We start from the raw sequence: 22,151 nt of genomic DNA on the forward strand, positions 1-22,151 counted from the left end.
AGTGTGACCCATTGTCCACATTATATTCATCTTTGTAATCCCTGGGTGGGCCTAGCATTGTTTCCAGTAAGAATTCAATAAATGACTGTTCAGTACTTATATGACAGATGTTCTTTTTCCACCTAAAATAAATTTGCGTATCAATAAATATAAATCAACGTTAATTTTGTGGCTCTATCCAAATGGTTTATAACAACCATTCGTAGAAGGACAGAAAATAACAGCTATTTCTCCCATTTTATCAATACATATATTATTAAGAGTACATTTGAAATAAACAGTTCTTGAGAGTACTCTGATTTATGAAATGGAGAAAATTTTATAAATCATTTTGCCAACAAATGTTTTTTCATTTTTTCCCCAAAAGTAAAAAAAAAAAAAAAAAACCAAAAAGATTAGCTAGTATATTTAGCAAAATTGTAAAGCAGAGAATTTTGTGGTAGGGATTCACATTAAATATTTTCTTAGGTGCTTTTTATTAACCAATCCTGCTGTAGCCTGTTTACACTCTTGGCATTACTCTTGAATAGGATATTGCAGAGTCAACGCACATTTTCTAAGAAGTGGAAAACTATGATTCAGAATTAAGTAAAGCAGAAGCAAAGAAAACAAACTCCCATGAGGATGGAAATTAGATTATTTATAGACAGAGGGTTTTTCAGAGTTTTCAGAAGATACTTGCATTAAAAATTGTGAGAAATAGGCCACTTCTCTCTCTCTTTCCCTCCAGCATTATGATGACCCACTCCATTTAGGATTCAGATTTTCATTAAGTCCTTCGATAAGGTGTGAGAGTATAGTGGTTATCTGCCCAGTGTTAGACGGGAGGGGGAAGGGCGCAGGCCAAATAGACTTAGTGTGTACCACACCTGCCCTCTAGTGTGCATTTGCCAACACTGCATTTCCCTAGGCTGTTCAGGCTGCAGACTAGGGCATTTCCAGAAGTCTCTTCAAGCTGGTTTTTATAAACAGAAACACCCCATTTATATTTACTCCATTAAGTGCCAATTTTCCAAGAGTGTTATTAAAGGACTTATAAACAGTTTATTCTTGTCAACAATTAAACATCTCCCCTCATCTTATTTATACAACAAATTTGCTTTGTAAACTCCTTTCTTTCATAAAAGTACAAAGATAGTCTTTAATGGACTCCAGGTCCGATTAGTCAAATTCTAAACTAATGACTTCATAGTATTTAAATAGAAGAAAGAAATGTGCATAATTATGATAGTGATTTTCTAAATGACATGTTGATACTATCACAGAAAGCACTTTCTCACTGATTCAGAAGACTTCTGCAGTTTTTGTTGTTGCTTGCTCTTTACACGTATTTGTGATGACATCAAAGCAGCCAAAAGGCATCTGGCAGATAAAAAAATATCTGTGCCAGCATACAGCCTATAAATTATTTACTATTTCCTTTTACAATAGAAATTTTGGCACTTACTAACAAAGCCAAAATTGTCACCAGGTATGCCTCCTTTTATCAGAATCCATTCTGTTAGGATTAGGTTTCATGCAAATATGGAACACCCAAGATAATAGTGGCTTAAAGACAGAAAACTTTACTTCTCTCTCTTTGGTAAACAAATTCCAAATTTAAGGATGGAAATGGCACCTCCATGTTTAACCAGGGCCGAGGTCTCTTCTAGCTTGTTGCTCCACCATCCTCAGTGACCAGCTTTCACCTCATGGTCCAAAGTGTCTGCTCCATTTCCAGGCAACATGTCAGCATTCCAGCCAGCAGGAAAGAGGAAGGAGAGGACAGGCCAACTCCCTTTCAGGATTCTTCCTGGAAGGCGCACCCATTACATCTATTAATACATATAATTGGCCAGAACTTTGTCACAAGTCCTGCCTGGCTGAAATGACTTCATTCTGGGCTGCTCTGTTCCCAGATGAAAATCAGGAGTTCCAGTACTATAGACGAAGGGCAGAATTGATATTTGGAGAGGACTAGCAGACTCTCCCATAGTCTATATTCCCACTAAGTGCCTTTATTTGACGGATCCTATGCTTCTGGCTTTTGTTAGATTTGAGGTTGGTTGTTTTCTATAGAAAGGTAGCATCTTCCTTTTCATTTGCCTTCTACCATGAAGTTCTGACGATAAAGACTGTGTTTCCCATTTTTTTTTCCTTCTGTCTCTAAATAAAGTCACTTGGCCCACAGGTTTTCACCATGTTGGTGCATCCCTTCCTTCCACAGGTGATGGCTGTGCCGCCTGGCCCTCTGCAGCTGCTGGGAGTGCTGCTTACCATTTTCCTAAGCTCCATCAGGCTCATTCAGGCTGGTGCCTACTATGGGATCAAGCCGCTGCCACCTCAAATTCCTCCTCAGATGCCACCGCAAATTCCACAATACCAGCCCCTGGGTCAGCAAGTACCTCACATGCCAATGGGCAAAGACGGCCTTGCCATGGGCAAGGAGCTGCCTCACTTGCAGTACGGCAAAGAGTATCCACACTTACCCCAATATATGAAGGAAATTCAACCTGTGCCAAGAATGGGCAAGGAAGCGGTACCCAAGAAAGGCAAAGGTAACATCATACTCCCACGCTGTTACTAAACAGCAGCTTTCCAAACTCCGAAATTACGGGATCTGGGGGAGAAGCTAAATTTTAGAAACTTTTTTTTTGTTTTTGACATTTATTAAATGCCTACTGAGTTCTAAACCCTATTCTTGAAAAGTTCAAGTCTTTAAAAAAAAGATAAAATTTTCATTTTGTTTTGTTTTATTATTCTAACAAGCATCATATGAAACACAACATACTTAATCACGAATAGTCTATCCCCTTATTATTTCTCTATTCAAATATTCATCAACTATCTAATGTGCGCCTATTTTATGTCAGGCTCTGGACCAGATGCTGGGGAGATAAAGCAGTGGAAAAAAAAAGAGAGAGGTGAAAAGTCAGTGTTCTGAACTAGGAGAACAATGTCATAAGAACCTGTTGTGTTAAAAGAAAAGTCACATGAAAACATTTTGCAAACTAGGTATTGTATAAATGCAAGTGTTTTTAATACTGCTCTAATTAAGCTTCACATGACAATCAATAGATCAATAGAAGGAAGCTAAGAATGCAGAATGCATCTAGGGATGATACCTGAAAATCTTTCCCATTACCTTCTAGGCATATTTATTAGTTATTCAGCACCTATAAAATGCCCCTAACTGTGATAGACACTTAATTATACATTTAGTTGGTTTATCCAGAGTTCTCAGAAACCTAGCATTTGTAGAAAAAAATCTGCAGAATAGCAATTACCTTTGAGGAAGTGGAGGCCATTCCCACTAGGAAGCTCCACCTCTGGAGAACTACTGGATTTGGCGTTAAGAGGCCTCGATGCCTAGATGCCGGAAATGAGAGAGACCTAGTCTTTCACCTCTCTAAGCCTATTTTTCCTCATCTGTAAAATGAGATTGTTGAGAAAATCAATGATATAAAAGGTAAGTAAAGTGCTGAGTAAATGCTAAAGCACCATAGGAGTTGCTACAACTGGTTGTTCAAAAAATCCTCAGTAAGGATACAGTATGTTCTAGGCACTGTACTAGACACCAGCAATTTCTGACAAATAAGATGTAACCCTTCCCCAGACACTCCCTTGATATAGTAACTACACAATTCACTACTTAGAAATAACATGCCTTAATAGTATTATAATCATATCTATTATCACAGGAGAAATATTCCCCAATTTTCTTTTCTGTAGGAGCTAGTGTTCTGCTTAGATTATCTCAGCCACTGTTTTCCTTCCTTTCTTGAGTGGCTTGCCTGGCCTTTGGTAGTTCTTATACTTACTCAGGTGGGTACTTGTATTTAAAAAGAATATGAATTCTCTGTTTCTATTTTGTTCCTTCACAGTAGCTCAATGAAAAGTACAATGGTACAAAAACGCAGTGATGTTGCTGATGATTAAAAAAAATATTGAGACCATACATTTCATTTCTTCATGTAATCCATTAGTCCCAGCAGCATGGGAGAGCCAGAGTTGTATTTATTTGCAAGGCATAGCATAATCATTGTAACACCGTATTTCAATAACAATTCAAGAAACCGTCTGCCTCTATTCTCTAACCTTGTAGAGTGGCTGTATTCATACTGTACAGACAGGCAAGTAGAGATTCTGATGGCTTGAGGGACCAAGTCATGACCTCACATCAAGGCCAGAAAGATAAGCAGAACTTCCTGCTCCTAAATCAAGCTCTCTTCCTTATCCATGCTGCTTACCATTCTAAAATATCTTATTTCACCCCTCCTATTGAAAAACCAGATTTGCCTATGAGAAATAATTTGTTAAAGAACAAATACTTGAGGCTTAGGAAATCCTACAGCACGTTAAAGAAATTAAGCAAATCTACTTACTCTAAAAGACAGATGTGGAAATATGTTATTCAACCATATATAAAATACTTCTCTTCTTTCCTGAGTCCACATAATAATGACTTTCATCATCCACATCATATTGTACTTCAGTATAAGAGATATTACTTAGCTGTAAATTATTATATTTAAAAAATCAGCTAGGCACCGAAAAACAAATACAGCATGTTCTCACTAATATGTGGGATCTAAAACAATCAAACTCATAGGAGCACAGAGGATAATAGTGGTTACTAGAGGTTGGGGTGCGGCGAAGGAGAACGGGGAGATGATGGTCAATGGCTACAAAGCCTCAGACAGGAAAAATAAGTTGTTTTCTGGAGGTCTATTGTACAGCATGGTAAATACAGTTAATAATAATGTCCTGTACATTTCAAAATTGCCAATAGTAAATTTCAAATGTTCTCACCACAAAAAAGTGATATGTATTTGAGGTGATGGATGTTTAGCTTGATTTAATTATTCCACAATGTATTCATAAATCTTAACATCACTGTGTACCCCATAAATAATATACAACTATAATTTGTCAGTTTACAATAAAAATATTTTTTAAATAAAATAAAAACAAATCAAGGTCATGGAAAAATACAGTATAACTTCAAGTAGAAAAATAATAGAAAAAATAAAAATGGATGATTACAATATTGTTTAAAATACATACACACACACACACACACACACACTCCCCTAGAACAAATGAGATGAAAATACATATAAATGTCAAGTGGTTATCTCTGAGTACTAAGCTTATAGGAAACTTTGATTTTTATTTATATATCTTTGAATTTTCCAAATTCACTATAATGAACACACCATAATATCTCCAAGTTTTGTACTTGGAAAAATGTTTTTTCATTACCTTTTAGCTTTTTTCTTTAACCAATGCTGATCCAAGCAGCTGCACATACCAGTTTTCAAAATAATACTTTACATACCCCAAAGAAATTATCAGCTTGATAATTTGCTCGTTTTCCTTTAAATCCTGGAAGATGAGCAAATTAGTCCTAGTACTTTTCTATTGATAAGTAATAGGCAAATGTGTCAGACCTAAATATGGTATCATTACTTCACTGATGTGAAGGATAAACAGTATTAACTAATCTCTCTCTCTCTTTCTCTCTCTCTCTCCCTTTCTCTCTTCCCCCCTACCTTTCTTTCTCAGTAGAAATACCATTAGCCAGTTTACGAGGGGAACAAGGTCCCCGTGGAGAGCCTGGCCCAAGAGGACCACCTGGGCCCCCCGGCTTGCCAGGGCATGGGATACCTGGAATCAAAGGAAAACCAGGGCCACAGGGATATCCAGGAATTGGAAAGCCAGGTATGCCTGGAATGCCAGGGAAGCCAGGAGCCATGGGAATGCCTGGGGCAAAAGGTGAAATTGGACCTAAAGGGGAAGTCGGGCCTATGGGGATCCCAGGACCCCAAGGACCTCCAGGGCCTCATGGACTTCCTGGCATTGGGAAGCCAGGTGGGCCAGGGTTACCAGGACAACCAGGAGCAAAGGGTGATCGGGGACCCAAAGGACCACCAGGACCTCCAGGCCTTCAGGGTCCTAAAGGAGAGAAAGGCTTCGGGATGCCAGGTTTGCCGGGCCTGAAGGGTCCTCCAGGGATGCACGGCCCTCCTGGCCCTGTTGGACTGCCAGGAGTGGGCAAACCAGGCGTGACAGGCTTCCCTGGCCCCCAGGGCCCCCTGGGAAAGCCAGGGCCTCCAGGGGAACCTGGGCCACAAGGTCCTATTGGTATACCAGGGGTGCAAGGACCTCCTGGGATACCTGGAGTTGGAAAACCAGGCCAGGATGGGATCCCTGGCCAACCAGGATTTCCAGGTGGCAAAGGAGAGCAAGGACTGCCAGGGCTGCCAGGACCCCCAGGCCTTCCAGGGGTCGGGAAGCCAGGCTTCCCAGGACCTAAAGGTGACCGAGGTGTGGGGGGTCTTCCTGGGGCTATTGGACCAAGAGGGGAGAAAGGACCAGCAGGTCCCCCTGGAGTTGGGGGTCCCCCAGGAGAGCCAGGTCTGCCTGGAATCCCAGGTCCCATGGGCCCTCCAGGTGCTGCTGGTTTTCCTGGACCCAAGGGAGAAGGTGGAGTTGTGGGGCCACAGGGGCTACCAGGTCCCAAAGGTGAGCCAGGGCTCCAAGGCTTCCCAGGAAAGCCAGGTTTCCTTGGTGAAGTAGGACCTCCTGGCATGAGGGGTTTGCCAGGTCCCATAGGGCCCAAGGGAGAAGCTGGGCTCAAAGGTTTGCCAGGGCTCCCTGGTGTTCCAGGGCTTCTTGGACCGAAGGGAGAACCAGGAATCCCAGGGGGTCAGGGTTTACAGGGCCCTCCAGGTATCCCAGGGATTGCAGGCCCTAGTGGCCCCATTGGACCACCTGGGATTCCAGGCCCCAAAGGAGAACCAGGCCTCCCAGGGCCCCCTGGGTTCCCTGGTGTAGGGAAGCCTGGAGTGGCAGGACTTCATGGCCCCCCAGGGAAGCCTGGTGCCCTTGGTCCTCAAGGCCAGCCTGGCCTTCCAGGGCCCCCAGGCCCTCCAGGGCCCCCAGGCCCCCCAGCTGTGATGCCCCCTACACCACCACCCCCTGGAGAGTACCTGCCAGATATGGGGCTGGGAATTGATGGCGTGAAACCCCCCCATGCCTACGGGGCTAAGAAAGGCAAGAATGGAGGGCCAGCCTACGAGATGCCTGCATTTACCGCTGAGCTCACTGCACCTTTCCCACCGGTGGGGGCCCCGGTGAAGTTCGACAAACTGCTCTATAACGGCAGACAGAACTACAACCCACAGACGGGCATCTTCACCTGTGAGGTCCCAGGTGTCTACTACTTTGCATACCACGTTCACTGCAAGGGGGGCAACGTGTGGGTTGCTCTGTTCAAGAACAACGAGCCCATGATGTACACATACGACGAGTACAAAAAGGGCTTCCTGGACCAGGCATCAGGGAGTGCGGTGCTGCTGCTCAGGCCCGGAGACCGGGTGTTCCTCCAGATGCCCTCAGAACAGGCTGCGGGACTGTATGCTGGGCAGTACGTCCACTCTTCCTTTTCAGGATATTTATTGTATCCCATGTAAAAAAAGAAAAACGAGAGAGATTTAATAGAAGATAAGAAAATGATGCACCCGAAAATCCAAATGAAAAACATACTTGCTTCAAAACACTTATATAGTTGGAAAGTTATATTTAAGTGAAAATTTGGACCATCATGTACAATAAAAACTAAGATGCATGTTTAATACACTGCACAGCAGCTTGTAATTGAAAAATGATGGGATAGATTTATGTATCAAGTACTGACACTTGTGTTGTACCCACTGGAATCATATTAGCTGTTTATGTTATATGCTTCCACAATAACCTGCTTATTCAGATCAGTCAAAATATTTCAGTATGAAAGATCATAGCTAATGAAAGTCATTCAATATTGTTTACTTTATTTATAAATATGCCTTAAAGAAATGTCAATGATAACAATTACATACCGTATTTACTTGCATAATGTCCTCTATATTTGTGCAAATACTTTGCCATGGAATGTGGTGAGGAGGGGTCTGCAGTGTCACAGCCCCAGTGGGAGGGGGCCATGGGACCACGGTATTATGTTAGTCAAAGAGTTATTTCATTCATGTCAGAGGCTGTGTCTTTTAGCAGCAGGAGTCCTAGTCAGAATTATGTGTCTGGTGTCTCTAAAAGAACATGAGAACAAATCAACTATCTTCTATTTATTCAGTGTCTTCTCTGTACTTAGCACTGGGTGAGACACTTGTGGAGCATTAGACAGTGGTCCAGAAAGAGCTACCAAACCAGCTGGGAGACATGAGCAGTAATTGACTCACTTATTCCTCAAGCATTTCTATTCTGTTTTTTGCTGGGACTTATTTTTCTTTCCTCCATGCAATTTTCACTATGGTCCAACTAATACACACCAGGAAGTTGCAAGGAAAAAAAAAACGCTTCCTCCAATAAATTTCCAGTTTTGTGGAATATTTTTAATAACAGTTATCAATTGTGTTTATATGCATTAAATATTCCTCTCCTTTGCCTACACACACAAACAACTACAGTGGGGTTTCAAAAAGCTATTAGTATTTTTTAGTAGCTGTGAATTTTTAAGAAAATTTTCTTTGTAGTATGTATGCAAATTGATGTGTCACCTGAAGTTCCAAAGTCAATTTACAAAATCCCAGCCATTCTTTATTGGGGGGAAAGAGAAGGAAGTTTCAGAATTATATAAGAAAATTATTTTTTTTTGCCTTTTTTTAATTTTAGCATATTACAGCGGTACAAATTTTAGGTTACCTGTAGGAGAATTAATTTTTATTCAAAAAATATTTCTGCAATTATTTTTCAGAAAAATAATTCTGAAGTTTGAAATTTAAAAACAGCTTTGCTGCTTCCAGGTGTAGGTACTAAAATTGTAGGAAAAGAACTGTTGCTTTAGAAGCAACCTACTCAAGAGCTATCTAAAATGTCCAAGAGCAAAAATAGCCCATGCTTTCAATGTCACAAGTCAAGGACCAATACAAGTTAGAAAAGGAGAAATAAAATATTTTTCCAGGTTTTCACTTAGGCACATACTAACTGCTTTAGGCATTCCAATCTGTCTCAAAACACAGAAAAACTATTTCAAGTCTGCCATTAGCCTGCTGCTAACACAATTAGCCACTTGAGGCAATGACGTGGGGTTAGGGTGGTGAAATCTTGCATCTTTTTCTCAAAATTAAAAGAATGAGGAGTTGAGGGGATACATATAGATAGAAAAATACATAAATAACTATGGTATAAAAGCACATGGAAATATGTCTTTGTCAAATCTGAATTATTTTACCATCACAAAAAATATCTTCTCCTGGCCCAATATCTCCTTTCCCTATGTAGGGGAATACAAGCACCATTTTTTGCTCAATTTTTAAGATGAGAAATTAGTTCATTACAGGGTTTCTTATTCACTGATAATTATATAATACACTTTTCCCATTCAAAAGAGGTCCTATTCAACCTTTGTTTTCAAATCAGACAGTATTTATGTGGCCAAATATCCTCTGGGTTGGTCTTGAGGTGGTTTTTGGCTGATGACTAGGGAGCAATGTGGACCCGCTGGGCTCCTTCTGCTAAATAGCTGCATTAAAATGGCTTGAAAGAAAGTCAGATCAGGTGATTTGTAAAGTTGTATTTATCTGTACATGTATGGGCTTTTAATTCCCACCAAGCAAGAGAGAAATTATCTCTTTAGTTAAAACCAAATTTCACTTTTCAAGATATCTTCCAACTTATTTATTGGTTACTCAATTGCCTATATATGTGTGTGTGTGTATGTGTATTATCAGGCATAGGCTTCTAACTTTTAGATGGAGGAGGAGCAAAATCTATGCCAAATACTGTGTATTCTACAATGGTGCTAATCTCAGACCTAAATGATACTCCACTTAATTTAAAAAAGAGTTTTAAATAATTATATATGCCTGTGTTTCCCTTTTGAGTGTCACATATTATGTTAACACACTAGTGTAAAAGCAGATGAAACAACCACGTGTTCTAAAGTCTTGGGATAGTGTTACAATCCCTATTTACTTCAAAATTAAACTAAAACTTTTCCATGTGAAATGGACCAAACTGGCATTATTGTTATTTAAATACAGAGTTTTAATGCAGTATGACATCCCACAGGGGAAAAGAATGTCTGTAGTGGGTGACTGTTCTCAAATATTTTACAGAACACAATGAATGGTGAACAGACTGGTAACTTGTTTGAGTTTCCATGATAGATTTGAGACTTGTCAATAGCAAATCATTTTTGTATTTAAATTTTTGTACTGATTTGAAAAAAAAAGTCATTAAATATCTTTAAAAGTGTGTTTCTCATCTTGTTCATATCACTCAGCTGACACTAGTTTTTTTTAATTCCCCATTGTATTAATTAGTTGCTGAAACAGAGACCTAAAACAAGCATAGCTTAAGCAGGATAATTTATTCCTCTCTGACATAGGAGCTCCTAGCACAAACAGTCTAGGGCTCATGTGATAGCTCCAGTCAGGGCCCCAGGTTCCTTCCACCTTGTTGCTCTTCCACCCCAAGGCTGTTGCCCTCATCTCCATGGTCCAGAATATCAACCATCCCAGTCATATTCCATCCAGTGGGAAGGTGAACAAAGCAGGGAGAGTAAACATGCTTTTTATCCTAAAAGACTCAACCCGGAAGCTGTTTAGATCATTTCCTTCCCCATCCCAGGGCTCTAAATTTAGTCATATTACCACAATGAGCTGCAAGGAAGTGTGGGAAACTGAATCTTTATTCTGGTAACCACATGCCCAGCTAAAAATCAGGAGTTCTATTAATGTGGGAGAAGGGAGAATAGATATTAGGGGATAATTAGCTGCTGTATCTGCCACATCCATAATAAAAGCAAAAACCGCCACAGACCTCCCTTCTCCCACAAGAAACGAATCTTCAGATACTCCTTTCTATTTCACTCTGCCACACTGAAGCCAAATATTTTGAGGCGAGATAGTGGTGAGGGGAGCGACAAGGCAGAAGTAGACCTGTTTAAAGAACCTAAGGGTATTAATAAGCATCACTGATAAGGAAAGAATTCTTTTGTGATGACTCAGCAAGCCCAGAATGATCATAACTTATCATGTCTAGAATATTATACAGGGATTATTCAAATCATTCAATAAGCAAGTATGCAACACCAGTCTAGGGCTGGCTGGTTAACTTACTTGTTTTTTATTGTTTGTTTGTTTTTCGTGTTTTTCTTTTGAGACAGAGTCTCACTCTGTTGCCCAGGCTAGAGTGCCATGGCGTCAGCCTAGCTCATAGCAACCTCAAACTCCTGGGCTCAAGTGATCCTCCTGCCTCAGCCCCCCAAGTAGCTGGGACTACAGGCATGCGCCACCATGCCTGGCTAATTTTTCCTGTATATATTTTTAGTTGTCCAGCTAATTTCCTTCTATTTTTAGTAGAGACGGGGTCTCGCTCTTGCTCAGGCTGTTCTCGAACTCCTGAGCTCAAACGATCTGCCCACCTCGGCCTCCCAGAGTGCTAGGATTACAGGCGTGAGCTACCGCGCCCGGCCAACTTACTTGTTTAAACCAACAGGCTAGAAGCTCAAGACCAGTTTCCACTCCCATATAGCCCAATTAGTTCTGTTTCATTCCACAGTCAAAGACACTCCCATCACAGTCATCGTGTTGACATACAGTGGTTGAGTGGAAGGATGCATTGAGGACATAGAGGCAGGGAGGAATAAATGGTTAGAATTCAGAATACTGGACAAGCAGGGCAAATCTATCATCATTATGACCAAATAAGGAACTCAAAATATAGATCTTACTTACAATGTGTATATATTAATAGTATCTCTTTATGTTAAAACAAAACACAAAAAATAGCCCCTCCTTTCTGCCTGATACTACTAAGCTATGTGAGGCATACAAAAGCAACAGAAAACATAACCCTTTCCTAACAAAATTATCCTCTGCTTGGAGGATACCAAGATATTTGTTAAATACGAAAGTGATTTCCAAGAGCAGGGCGGTGTGATGCTGACTGGACGCACACGTGCTAGAGAAATTCAGAAAGAAAAAGACTGTTCCATGCTGCCCTCTTCCTGGGAATACATTTTCTAACTTGTCTGCCAGGTAAACTCCTCCTCACCTTCAGGACACAGAAGAAGTATTACCTCCCCTTTAAACCTTTCCTCCTCCTTAGATTTAGTCACTTTCTCCCCCATATCACCAACCTACCACGTAAAATACCTTCTTCTGTTCCTTTACTTTTTCTGTGTTGTAACTGAACCACTTGTCTGTCTTCCCTATTAGAGTTTAAGCTTCTTGAGAGCAAGAACCTCATTCTTTCATCCTTGAACACACAGCCCGTCATAGAGTATTGGTCCAATACCAGAGTTGAGGGAAGAATGAATCTCTCAAGGATGTTGTCATGGGGAATCATAAACTGGATGTGAGGCTTAGATTGAATGGCTGGAAACTCCCTTCCAGCTCTGGCATTCCAAGTTTATGTAGAAGCTCACTGTGGGATAAAACTTAATTTCAGATAGTTTTTTGAAGTATGTGATTTTTAAACAAATTTAAAATCCTAAAACCAATTCATCAGCAATAAATAAGTATTTTAAAACAGAGAGAATTTGGATGGAGGGAGCATGAAGGTATCCCAAGAGAAATAGCCTCTCCTCCTCTAAGGAAACTGTGTGTTTAAGTGTCCTGGGAGGAAAAAGTAAGGGATGGGGAAGAGAAGGAAGCTGAGATCAGGGAAATGACCTGACTGGATCAGAACATCTATCCAAGGACTAGTGAAAATAAAACCCTAATTTAATAACTAAAGGAGGGTCAAGTCATGCAGTGCTTTACATACAGGGAAGAGACATTTCTATTTTATCTAACATGCAGGAAGAATACAGTGTCGGTCCTTAAATGGGAAAGTGGTATAAAAATAAGTATTTTAGAAAAATTATTTTGATGATCCTATGAAGTTGACACAGGAGAAGGGAAGATACAAGTAGTAAAACCAATTAGGAGACCAGAGCAGCTTTCTTTCAGAAATAAAATGTTGGGTGATAATGAAGAGCCCGAAACAGGCCTCTCACGTGAGCAGAGGCAGATGGCTTCAGGTGTCAGGGTTTAAGTACTGCAAGACAATGGAGCTACTTCAGAGCCTAGCAACGGGAATGAAGAAGAATGGAAAAAGTGAAGCCATAGCTTAAAGACTGAACTGAGCTTGAGGACAATACTACACGGCCTTTTAAGGGAGAAGGAAGCTTGACTCCAAAGCAGTTTCCTCCCATTGATAAGCTTGGAAGACAGGCATGGTGCCACTGACAGAAATGGAGCCCAGTCCATGGAGGGGACAGGGGAAGACACCCAATTTACTTATAAACTTTTATTAGTTTGCTAGGGCTGTCATAACAAAGTGCCACAGACTGGGTGGGTTTAACTAACAGAAATTTACTTCCTCACAGTTCTGGAGGCTGGAAGTCCAAAATCAAGGTATTAGCAGAGCTGGTTTCTTCCAGGGCCTCTCTCCTTGGCTCATAGACGGCCATCAGCTCCCTGTGTCTTCAAAGATGGTGTTCCTTCTCCTGTGTCCCAATCCCCTCTTTTTATAAGGACACCAGTTCTATTGGATTAGGGCCCCCTCTTGTGACCTCATTTTAGCTTAATGACATCTTTAAGGACCCTATTTCCAAATACAGTAACACTTTGAGGTCCTGGGGGTTAGGGCTTCAACATAGCATTTTGGGAAACACAATTCAGTCCGTAAGAGTGGGAGATGCCTATACCCCAGATGTAAGAAGATGAAGGGTAGAGCCGTGAGCCTCGAGAGAGGCCTCATGGGAGGGAGAAAGAAGAGGGAGAAAAAAGACTGACTCAAAATTAGTAGCACCATTTGCAGACAAAAAAATCATTAAATTGCTTTACAATTTCCTCCTTAAGTGCAGGAAATTAGTTTAACAAATCATTTCATCAAATACAGCAAATGTAAACATCATCCAAATCCATATGGAGTAACAATGAATTCCAAATATACAGAGCCAAGATGGAGTGGAAACCAATCATGTTTTACTATAGTTTGGAAGTTTTTCTTCTTAATGATCCTTGTGACTAATAAAATGCAAATGGTCATACTCATTCCCTATCCTATCCTGAATAACAAAAATATCTAGGGAAAAGCCTTAGAGTTATCTTTTAACAGAGAGCTGCACAAAAGTTTTGAAGTTTTCTTTCATTTTCAAAACCAATACTTGTGTCAGGATAAATTTTATTCTCAAACAAGTTATATTTTATGTAAAAATAGCTCTTAATGAGCCTTATTATTGGAATAAAATTTTTTTTGCTAATTCCTGGTGGTAAGTGTAATGGAATTTAAACCAAAGAGTGGCACATCATCCCAGTTTAACAAGTTATTCAGAAGCTTCTCTTGTGTGTTACTGAAACAAAAGACCATCTAATCAAATTTTCCTTTGAGGCAACCAGAACCTTTTCAGACTTTTTTCTTTGCTATCTTACTGTAAGTAAAAATAGATTTTTATTAGAATTGAAAACACTTCTAAATTAAAGTTTATAAGTCTTGTGGAGATATATATTTCACATGCTTTGTTAAGACCTCTAAGAACTAAAACTTAATTTTGTAATGAGCACGGCCAAGTCAGTTCTCATCTGATGAGCGAGTGGCTGGCAGCAATTTTCACATCTGCTCTTCACTCACTGGAAGAGAGACACAATGGTAAAAGTTGATGGAACGTTTACAATTCTCCACTTGCCTACTACTGATAATAGTTGTCTTTCCTCACCCAAGATGATGCTGTCCTTGTCATTTATTCTGTCAAACAAGAGTCACTGATGTAAAAAAGGTTAGGAGAAGGTTCTGGGGTCAAATTGCCAGAGAACAAATCTCAGCTCCTCTATTTACCAGCTGTGACACCTTTAGCCAATTACTTAACCTCTCTAAATTCAGTTTTTGCACTTGTGAAATAGTATATAATAACAGTAACTATTTTCTACAGTAGTTAGAAGGGTAAAGTAGTAGGGTGTGGTATGGAGGGGTAACAATTGCTACCATTTACTGAGTGCCAATCACGTGCCAGAAACTACTTTGTTTTTATGTATTAACTTGGTTATTTACTCCTCACAATAACTCTATTATTTGCTCCATTTTATAGGTAAATAAACTGAGGCATAGTAATTTGTCCAAGATTTAATAAATGGCAATGCCAGGAATTTAATCCAGGTATCTGGCTTCATAGTCCACACTCTCAGCTATTACACCATATTGCCTCAAAGAAGGAGATAAAAATTATCAGGAAGCAAACAAACAACACAGCTCTCAGTTGTTTCTCAGTTAGTATCCTTACAGAGATAATAGAAATAGCCAGTACAAGAAGATTATATTGACAGATGTCATGGTGACAATCTCATCCCTTAGGAGACATACATGCAGCTCGCTTTAAAAACTAAAGGGACCTACCTCACACTCATTAGGGTGACTATTATCAAAAGAAATAAAAAACAGAAAATAAGTGTGGACAAGGATGTGAGGAAATTGGAACCCTGTACACAACTGGTCAGAATGTAAAATTGGACCACTATGAAAAACAGTATGGTGGTTCCTCAAAAAATTAAAAATAGAATTACCATATGATCCAGCATTTCCACCCAGGTATATACCCAAAAGAATTGAAAGCAAGGACTCAAACAGATATCTGTACATTCATCTTTATAGCAGCATGATTCACAATATCTAAAAGAAAGGTGGAAGTAACCCAAGGGTTCATCAATGGATGAACACATAAACAAAACGTGGCATATAATACAATGGAATATTATTCAGCCTTAAAAAAGAAGAAAATGTTTACACATATTCTTAATGTATCATGATGAACTTTAGGACATTATGCTAAATGAAATAAGCCAGTCACAAAAGGACAAATGTTGTATCATTGAACTTACATAAGGTACCTAGACTAGTCAAATTCAGAGACAGAAAGCAGAATAGCAGTTGCCAGGGGATGGAAGGAGTGGCGAATGGGGAGTTTCTGTATAATAAGTAGATATAAAGGTTCAGTTTTACAAGATGGAAAGTATTCTGAAGATGGATGGTGGTGATGGTTGTACAAAAATGTGAATGCACAGAACTAAAATTTATTTAATACTAAAATTTAATTTTAATGCACTTAAAAATAGTTAAGATGATAAATTTTATATTATGTACATTTTACAATTTTAAAAATAATTTTAAAAATTAACAGAAAAACTAAAGGGAAAATACTTCATAGGAACCACCCACAGGAGGTCATTGGAAATGACTTTCAGCAGCTTCTCTTGCCTCCAAGTTCACCACCGTGTTCACCAAATGGGTCACTAGTCTAAGCAGCACCATATGGTGGTCCAGAAACCACAAGTCCCAGCCTCTCCTAGGAAAGTTTCTGCAGAACACTATGTGGCAGTTTCTTTGATCTTCTTTCCTCATAGAGACTGAACACATTTGCGAGATCAAAATTACATATCAAGTTACCTTCTAGGGACTTTAAGACCTGGCTGCTGGAGGCAGGTGCTCCACCTTCACCCAGTGACTCCAAAGTACAAACTAAAGTGATTGGGTTTCCTTTTTCCTTCAAGCCCAACTATGCAATCTCCATGCCAATTTTCTGGTTCCAAAGGTGAAGTTAATGTTCAGGATTTTCTTCCTCTGAATGAGGGGATTTTAAAAGGGCCCATATATTCTCAAGATATGAGATAAACAAAAATAAGCTTTAATTCAGATATCTGACCTCAGGAGGCCCTGGTGGCCTCATTGCCATTCTAGGCAGGGAACAATGAAGGGAAATGAGCATGGTTTCAGCAACTTGCGGGTCCCCATGGATCAAGGTCTCCCTCTTGTGGCCATCAGAGAAATAGCAGTTCAACAAGCAGGTTTCAGCAGGTTTTTTCTTACATGAATTCTGTGGATCAGGAATTCAGAGAAGATATAGTGGGAATGGCTTGCCCCTGCTCCATGATGCCTGGGACCAAAGTTTGGGGCCAATCAACATCTGGTGCCTGGAATCATCTGGAGGCATCCTTATGTATAGGTCTGGCTGTGAATGTTGCCTGTCAGCAGGATCCTCAGCTGGGCTGTGAACCGGAATACCTACTTACATTCTTTCCATGTGGTTTCTCTGTGTGGGCTATTTTGGGCTTTGTCACAGAGTTATGCCTGGGTTCCAAGTGAGCCCACCAAGGGAGCAAGGTAGAAATGCATAGAATTGTAAAGATCTAGCCTCAGAAGTTACAGAACACCATTTCTACCATGTTCTATTGGTTGAGGTGATAAAGATCTGCCCAGTTTCAAGGAAAGGGAACACAGACCCCACCACTCAGTAAGAGGACTGTCAAGGTCATACTGTGAGAAGAGTATGCAGGATGGGAGATCTTGGTGGCCATCTTTGGCAAATACAATCTGCCACATTGTCCACCTGGTTGTTCCGTGCCTCATCTGTGGTGGACACTCTCTAGTGGGTATAAACATGGGACACAAAGATCCACACACTGTGATATGCCTTTTCCCCATATCTCTTTGATATTGAACTTCAAATATTCTATCTTCCAGATCCTTCACCCAATCAACCATACCATTCATTACTGTTCAAGATCCTATATTTTATACTTAGACTACTCTCTCCATTCAGCAGAGATGAATAAATGCATGTATTGAAGCTCTCCCCACTAGGAGGATTCTGTTCACCTCTGTCCTTTAGAAGTCCCCTCCCTGAGTGGGACCATAGTGCAATAGCAATCCATTTTCAGTTCTAACAACATACCGAGCTTGAACCAGTCTTGTGTATTTTCCTCCAATATCATCAGCTGTTCATAGGGAACAACCCATGAGGACATAGGTATAAGCTGAAGAATACAAAAGACAAGGAGATCTGGGCACCTGTTAACATAATTTACTTGTGATTTCTGGACTTGGAAGATGTGCGCCCATGTATACCATTTCTATTGTTGCTATGAGCACCCAACCTGACAACTCCCAGGTCCTTCAGGGCATCTCTGGTCACATAATCATTTGATGTTCCATAGTCAACTGCTCTGTTTCTACTAGGGCTCAGTATCATGCCCATAGCTGCTTTTCAAATGGTTTGGCTGTAGAAGGCATGGCCTTATTCAAAAACTGTAGGAGCTTGCACTGTTGTTCTCTTTCAGGACCTGCCGGAGTTTCCACATAGCATCATTATCTATCACCTAGCACCTTTGGATCTGCCATGTCATTATGGCCTAAGTGGCAGGGCAGCTTGTGTCATAGCCTGGACTTGCTATCAAGCCCTCTCTTCTCTTGACCCTACTAAAAAATGGCAGCATTTTGAGCAACCTGATACATTAGTCAGAGCAGTATTTCCAAGTGTGGAATAGGCTACCTGCAAAATCCAAAGAAGTGCACCAAATACTGTTTCTCTTTTTTAGTGGAAGGTGAAAGATACAAACACTTTTCCTTTACTTCAAAGTGGATACCCAGCCATGCCTCAGATCACCAGACTCCTGAAAATATAATCAACATAGTGGGCCTCTCAAAGGCCTTTTGAACTATATTATGACAGAGAGGAGGAAAGTTAACCATCCCTGAGAATGTTCATAGAAAACTATTCACAGCTTTGGGTTAATATAAACTCAATCTTCCCAAGTGAATGCAAATTGCTTTTGATCTTCTTTCCTCATAGAGATTGACTAAACACATTTGCCAGATCAAAATCACATATCAAGTGCTAGGGGCTGTGTTAATTGGTTCAACCAAAGGTACAATACCTGGTATAGCTTCTATGATTGGGCATACCATTTGATTAAGTTTACAGTAGTCCACTATCATTTGCCACGGTCCACCTGGCTTTGACGGGACCATACGGTAAAATGAACTCCTTAGACACCATTAAGTCTTTTAGGTTGGCGTTAATCTCTGCAATTCCAGTGGAATGAGGTATTGCTTCTGATTTCCTATTTTTGCCAAGGAGTGGATAGAGGGATGAAGTTTCAGGGGCTTTCACTTGGCCCTTCCTACCCTAATCGTTGATATTTCACAGGTCAGAGGACCAATGTGATGGTTCTACCAGCTGATAAGTTTATCCATCTCAACTATGCACACAGTAACTGGGGAATGACCATAAGTTTATGGACCCATTAGAGCCATTGTGAAATAGATTAGAGAAAGGACTCTATCACCTGCTCCCTGCATGCCCTGTTCTAACAGGGGGTTATGGTGCAGTTTAGATTCTCTCATATCAATGTAGTTAACCTGTACCCAAAAGCCCTTGAAAGAGCTGGCTATTCCCCATTTTCCCAGTGTATGCTTACTCTGAAAAAATGGCCATAGATTGCTTTGGGGAAAGTATGTGTAAATATTGTATACAATTGGGGTGCTACAGGGGACTTCCTCAAAGGGATCCAGATTCTTTTTAATTGATGGGCTCTGGGTTTCTGAACTGGCTCATATCTAGAAATAGATCCAGATATCATGCTTTTCCATTTTGGCAGTTGACATACACTTTCTGCTCACCAGCTCTTGAGTTTATTGTCTTTGTTGTCATTATATAATTCAATCAATACCTTCATTAGTCTCCTATATATCTTGTCCCTAGGAATATCATAGTCTGTGAAACACCACAGATATCCTGCATTTCAAAGATCCCTGACTGGTAATTACATCCTTTTTATTTCTAATGGTTAAGTGCTGCCAACTGCCTTTGCTATTCTGGGATTCTATTATATGCTAGGGTATCTTCTACTGTCACTTCTAGCCTGCATAGGACAGTCACCATTGAATCTCTCAGCTAAGTTAGCACACAATCACTACTACATCTTATTGCTTTAGGGAAAGGATGGTCCTCTGGCCCTCCCATGGAACACAGTCAGCTGATAAGTCCTCTGGCCTTACAAAATAAATCCATTCTAAGAAGCCCACTGCTCTGAGCCTCCTGACCCTTTCCTTAAGGATTCTGCCAAGGCAATTCTAATGTCTCCATCTCATATATATCACAATTGTGCCCAAGCTTCCAGTTATTAATACCATCGCCACAGTGTGTTAGGACTTGCTAGGACATTAAATCATTAACCATTGGAAAATGTCCTCATATCAATAACATCGTCTATCCAGCTTTACACACTGCTGCTCCCATACCCTCAAGATCCATTACCTCACAAAATTCTTGGTTCTTACTGACACATATTAACCTGTAGCATATCTTGTGAATGAGTAATTTTCTCCTATAGCAGGTACTATACTTTCCACTCTGTCTATGCTGAGATCTAACCCTAGTTATTGGTGGAGAAGACATGAAGGCAGATTCTAAGATGACGTAAACATCATCTTTGTGGGGTGGGGAGGGAAGCTATCAGCATGACAGAAATGGTCTATCACAGCTGCAGGGAAGCTCAGACATGGGTCAAGGGAAAATGGAGCAGGGTATTAACAATATCTCCTTAAAGTCATAATGAAAGAAGAAAGCAGTATGAAAAAAAGGACAGGAGGATTTTTAAAGGACCAAGTATATATTATATATGTATAAACACATATAGAAAATATTTCCATACATACAAATGTATGTAAATCTTTCCAGAAAATTCTACCAAGCTGCCAGAACTAGGAACCACTGTCTTAAATCATTACTGGGGCTCAGAATTCAGACAGGAACAGTTTCATCATTCTGCCATCTCAGGAATCTTGTTACAGTGACGTGACCTTGCTTCTACCATATGGCAACTCCTCCACATGGGTCTGGATCTCCACCAGTTTCCCTTCCACAAGAACCTGACTCCTGTGATTATCCCCTCTCCCTTGACTCTCAGCAATGCACCCTTGTCTAAGGACCACTCTTTTTTTGCTTCCATGACATCACATTTGCCTGGCTCTCATCTTCCCGCTGTGGCTATTTTCTTCTGGACTCTTGGGCCTCTCCTCTTACACCTGACATCTAAATAGTGGAGGCCCAGGAACCCTTTTTCTCTTTTTTTATACTGTTTCCCCAAGTAATCTTAACCAGTCCTACTTCTCTTCATTTCCATTTCTACTGTCAAATTCCAAACCACTGCTATGTCAGTTGGATGACTACAACAGCTCCCAATCCAGTCTTCCTGCTTCTACTATTCTTACACATTAGCCAGCTTTAAAAATGTAAGCAGGCTTGATGTGGTGGCTCACGCCTGTAATCCTAGCTCTCTGGGAGGCCGAGGTGGGCAGATCGTTTGAGCTCAGGAGTTCGAGACCAGCCTGAGCAAGAGTGAGACCCCGTCTCCACTAAAAAATAGAAAGAAATTAGCTGGACAACTAAAAAAAAAAATATATATACATATATATATATATATATATATATATATAAAAATTAGCCGGGCATAGTGGTGCATGCCTGTAGTCCCATCTACTTGGGAGGCTGAGGCAGTAGGATTGCTTGAGCCCAGGAGTTTGAGGTTGCTGTGAGCTAGGCTGATGCCATGGCACTCTAGCCCAGGCAACAGAGTAAGACTCTGTCTCAAAAAAAAAAAAAAAAAAAAAAAAAATGTAAGCAGATCTCACAGCCTAAATATCCCCCAATGGTTTCCCACTTCAAATCCCTACTATGGCCAAGAAGCTCTCCCAAGCATAGCTCCTGTCTCCCTCTTCATCCTCATCTCCGACCCAGTCCTCTCCTGACCCTGTCCCACCTAGGTCACAATTGCAGTTTGTTTCCTTTATAGCACTTTTATCATCGGAAATTATTTACTTATTGACTTGGTAATTGTCCATTTTCTCCTGGTCTAAGACCTAACTCATCATGTTGCCCCCAAACTGTTCCCTCCCTGTTTTACTATTCCCATCAATGACACCATGTTCAACAAAGACTTTGAATCTTTAGGTATCCTTGACCTCTGTTTTCTTCACCACCTTATTTCCAAACAATTACCACAAATTGATGGTAATGTTCCCCACTTCAGTTCTTCCTTTTTGTCCATACTGTTGTTACCCTAGGCCAGTGAGTGTGGGTCATTTTTGGGTCACAGACCACTTTGAGAGTGTTTTTAAGTCATGGGGCAGATGGGAAATCATTTAATAGTAACTTCAGCAAGTTACTTAAATCTCTGTGCCTTAGTTTCACCATCTATAAAATGGAAGGAAAAACAGTATAAGCCTGGTGCAGATGCTTTTTGTGCCCCCTAGCCGACTTTGAAATTGGCCTAGCTTTCCTCCGGGAAAGTTCTGGGCAGGCTGCCATCATTCCACCTCAAGCATGCTGAGGTGTGCTGCCCTACTCT

General features: G+C 40.5%; 1 protein-coding gene across 1 annotated transcript in view; it reads left to right on the forward strand.

Moving 5' to 3' along the window:
- COL8A1 (collagen type VIII alpha 1 chain) overlaps nt 1–7,457 on the forward strand; it is a 142,724-nt gene extending 135,267 nt beyond the window's left edge. Inside the window, exons 3-4 of the mRNA XM_069472529.1 lie at nt 2,207–2,537; nt 5,551–7,457. Of these exons, the coding sequence (XP_069328630.1) occupies nt 2,210–2,537; nt 5,551–7,457 (2,235 nt within the window). The 5' untranslated portion in view covers nt 2,207–2,209. The remainder of the gene's footprint in view (nt 1–2,206; nt 2,538–5,550) is intronic.
- The last annotated feature ends 14,694 nt before the right edge of the window (nt 7,458–22,151 follow it).

The sequence above is a fragment of the Eulemur rufifrons genome, chromosome 7 (assembly GCF_041146395.1).
Source record: "Eulemur rufifrons isolate Redbay chromosome 7, OSU_ERuf_1, whole genome shotgun sequence".
In the NCBI taxonomy this organism is placed as follows: Eukaryota; Metazoa; Chordata; class Mammalia; order Primates; family Lemuridae; genus Eulemur; species Eulemur rufifrons.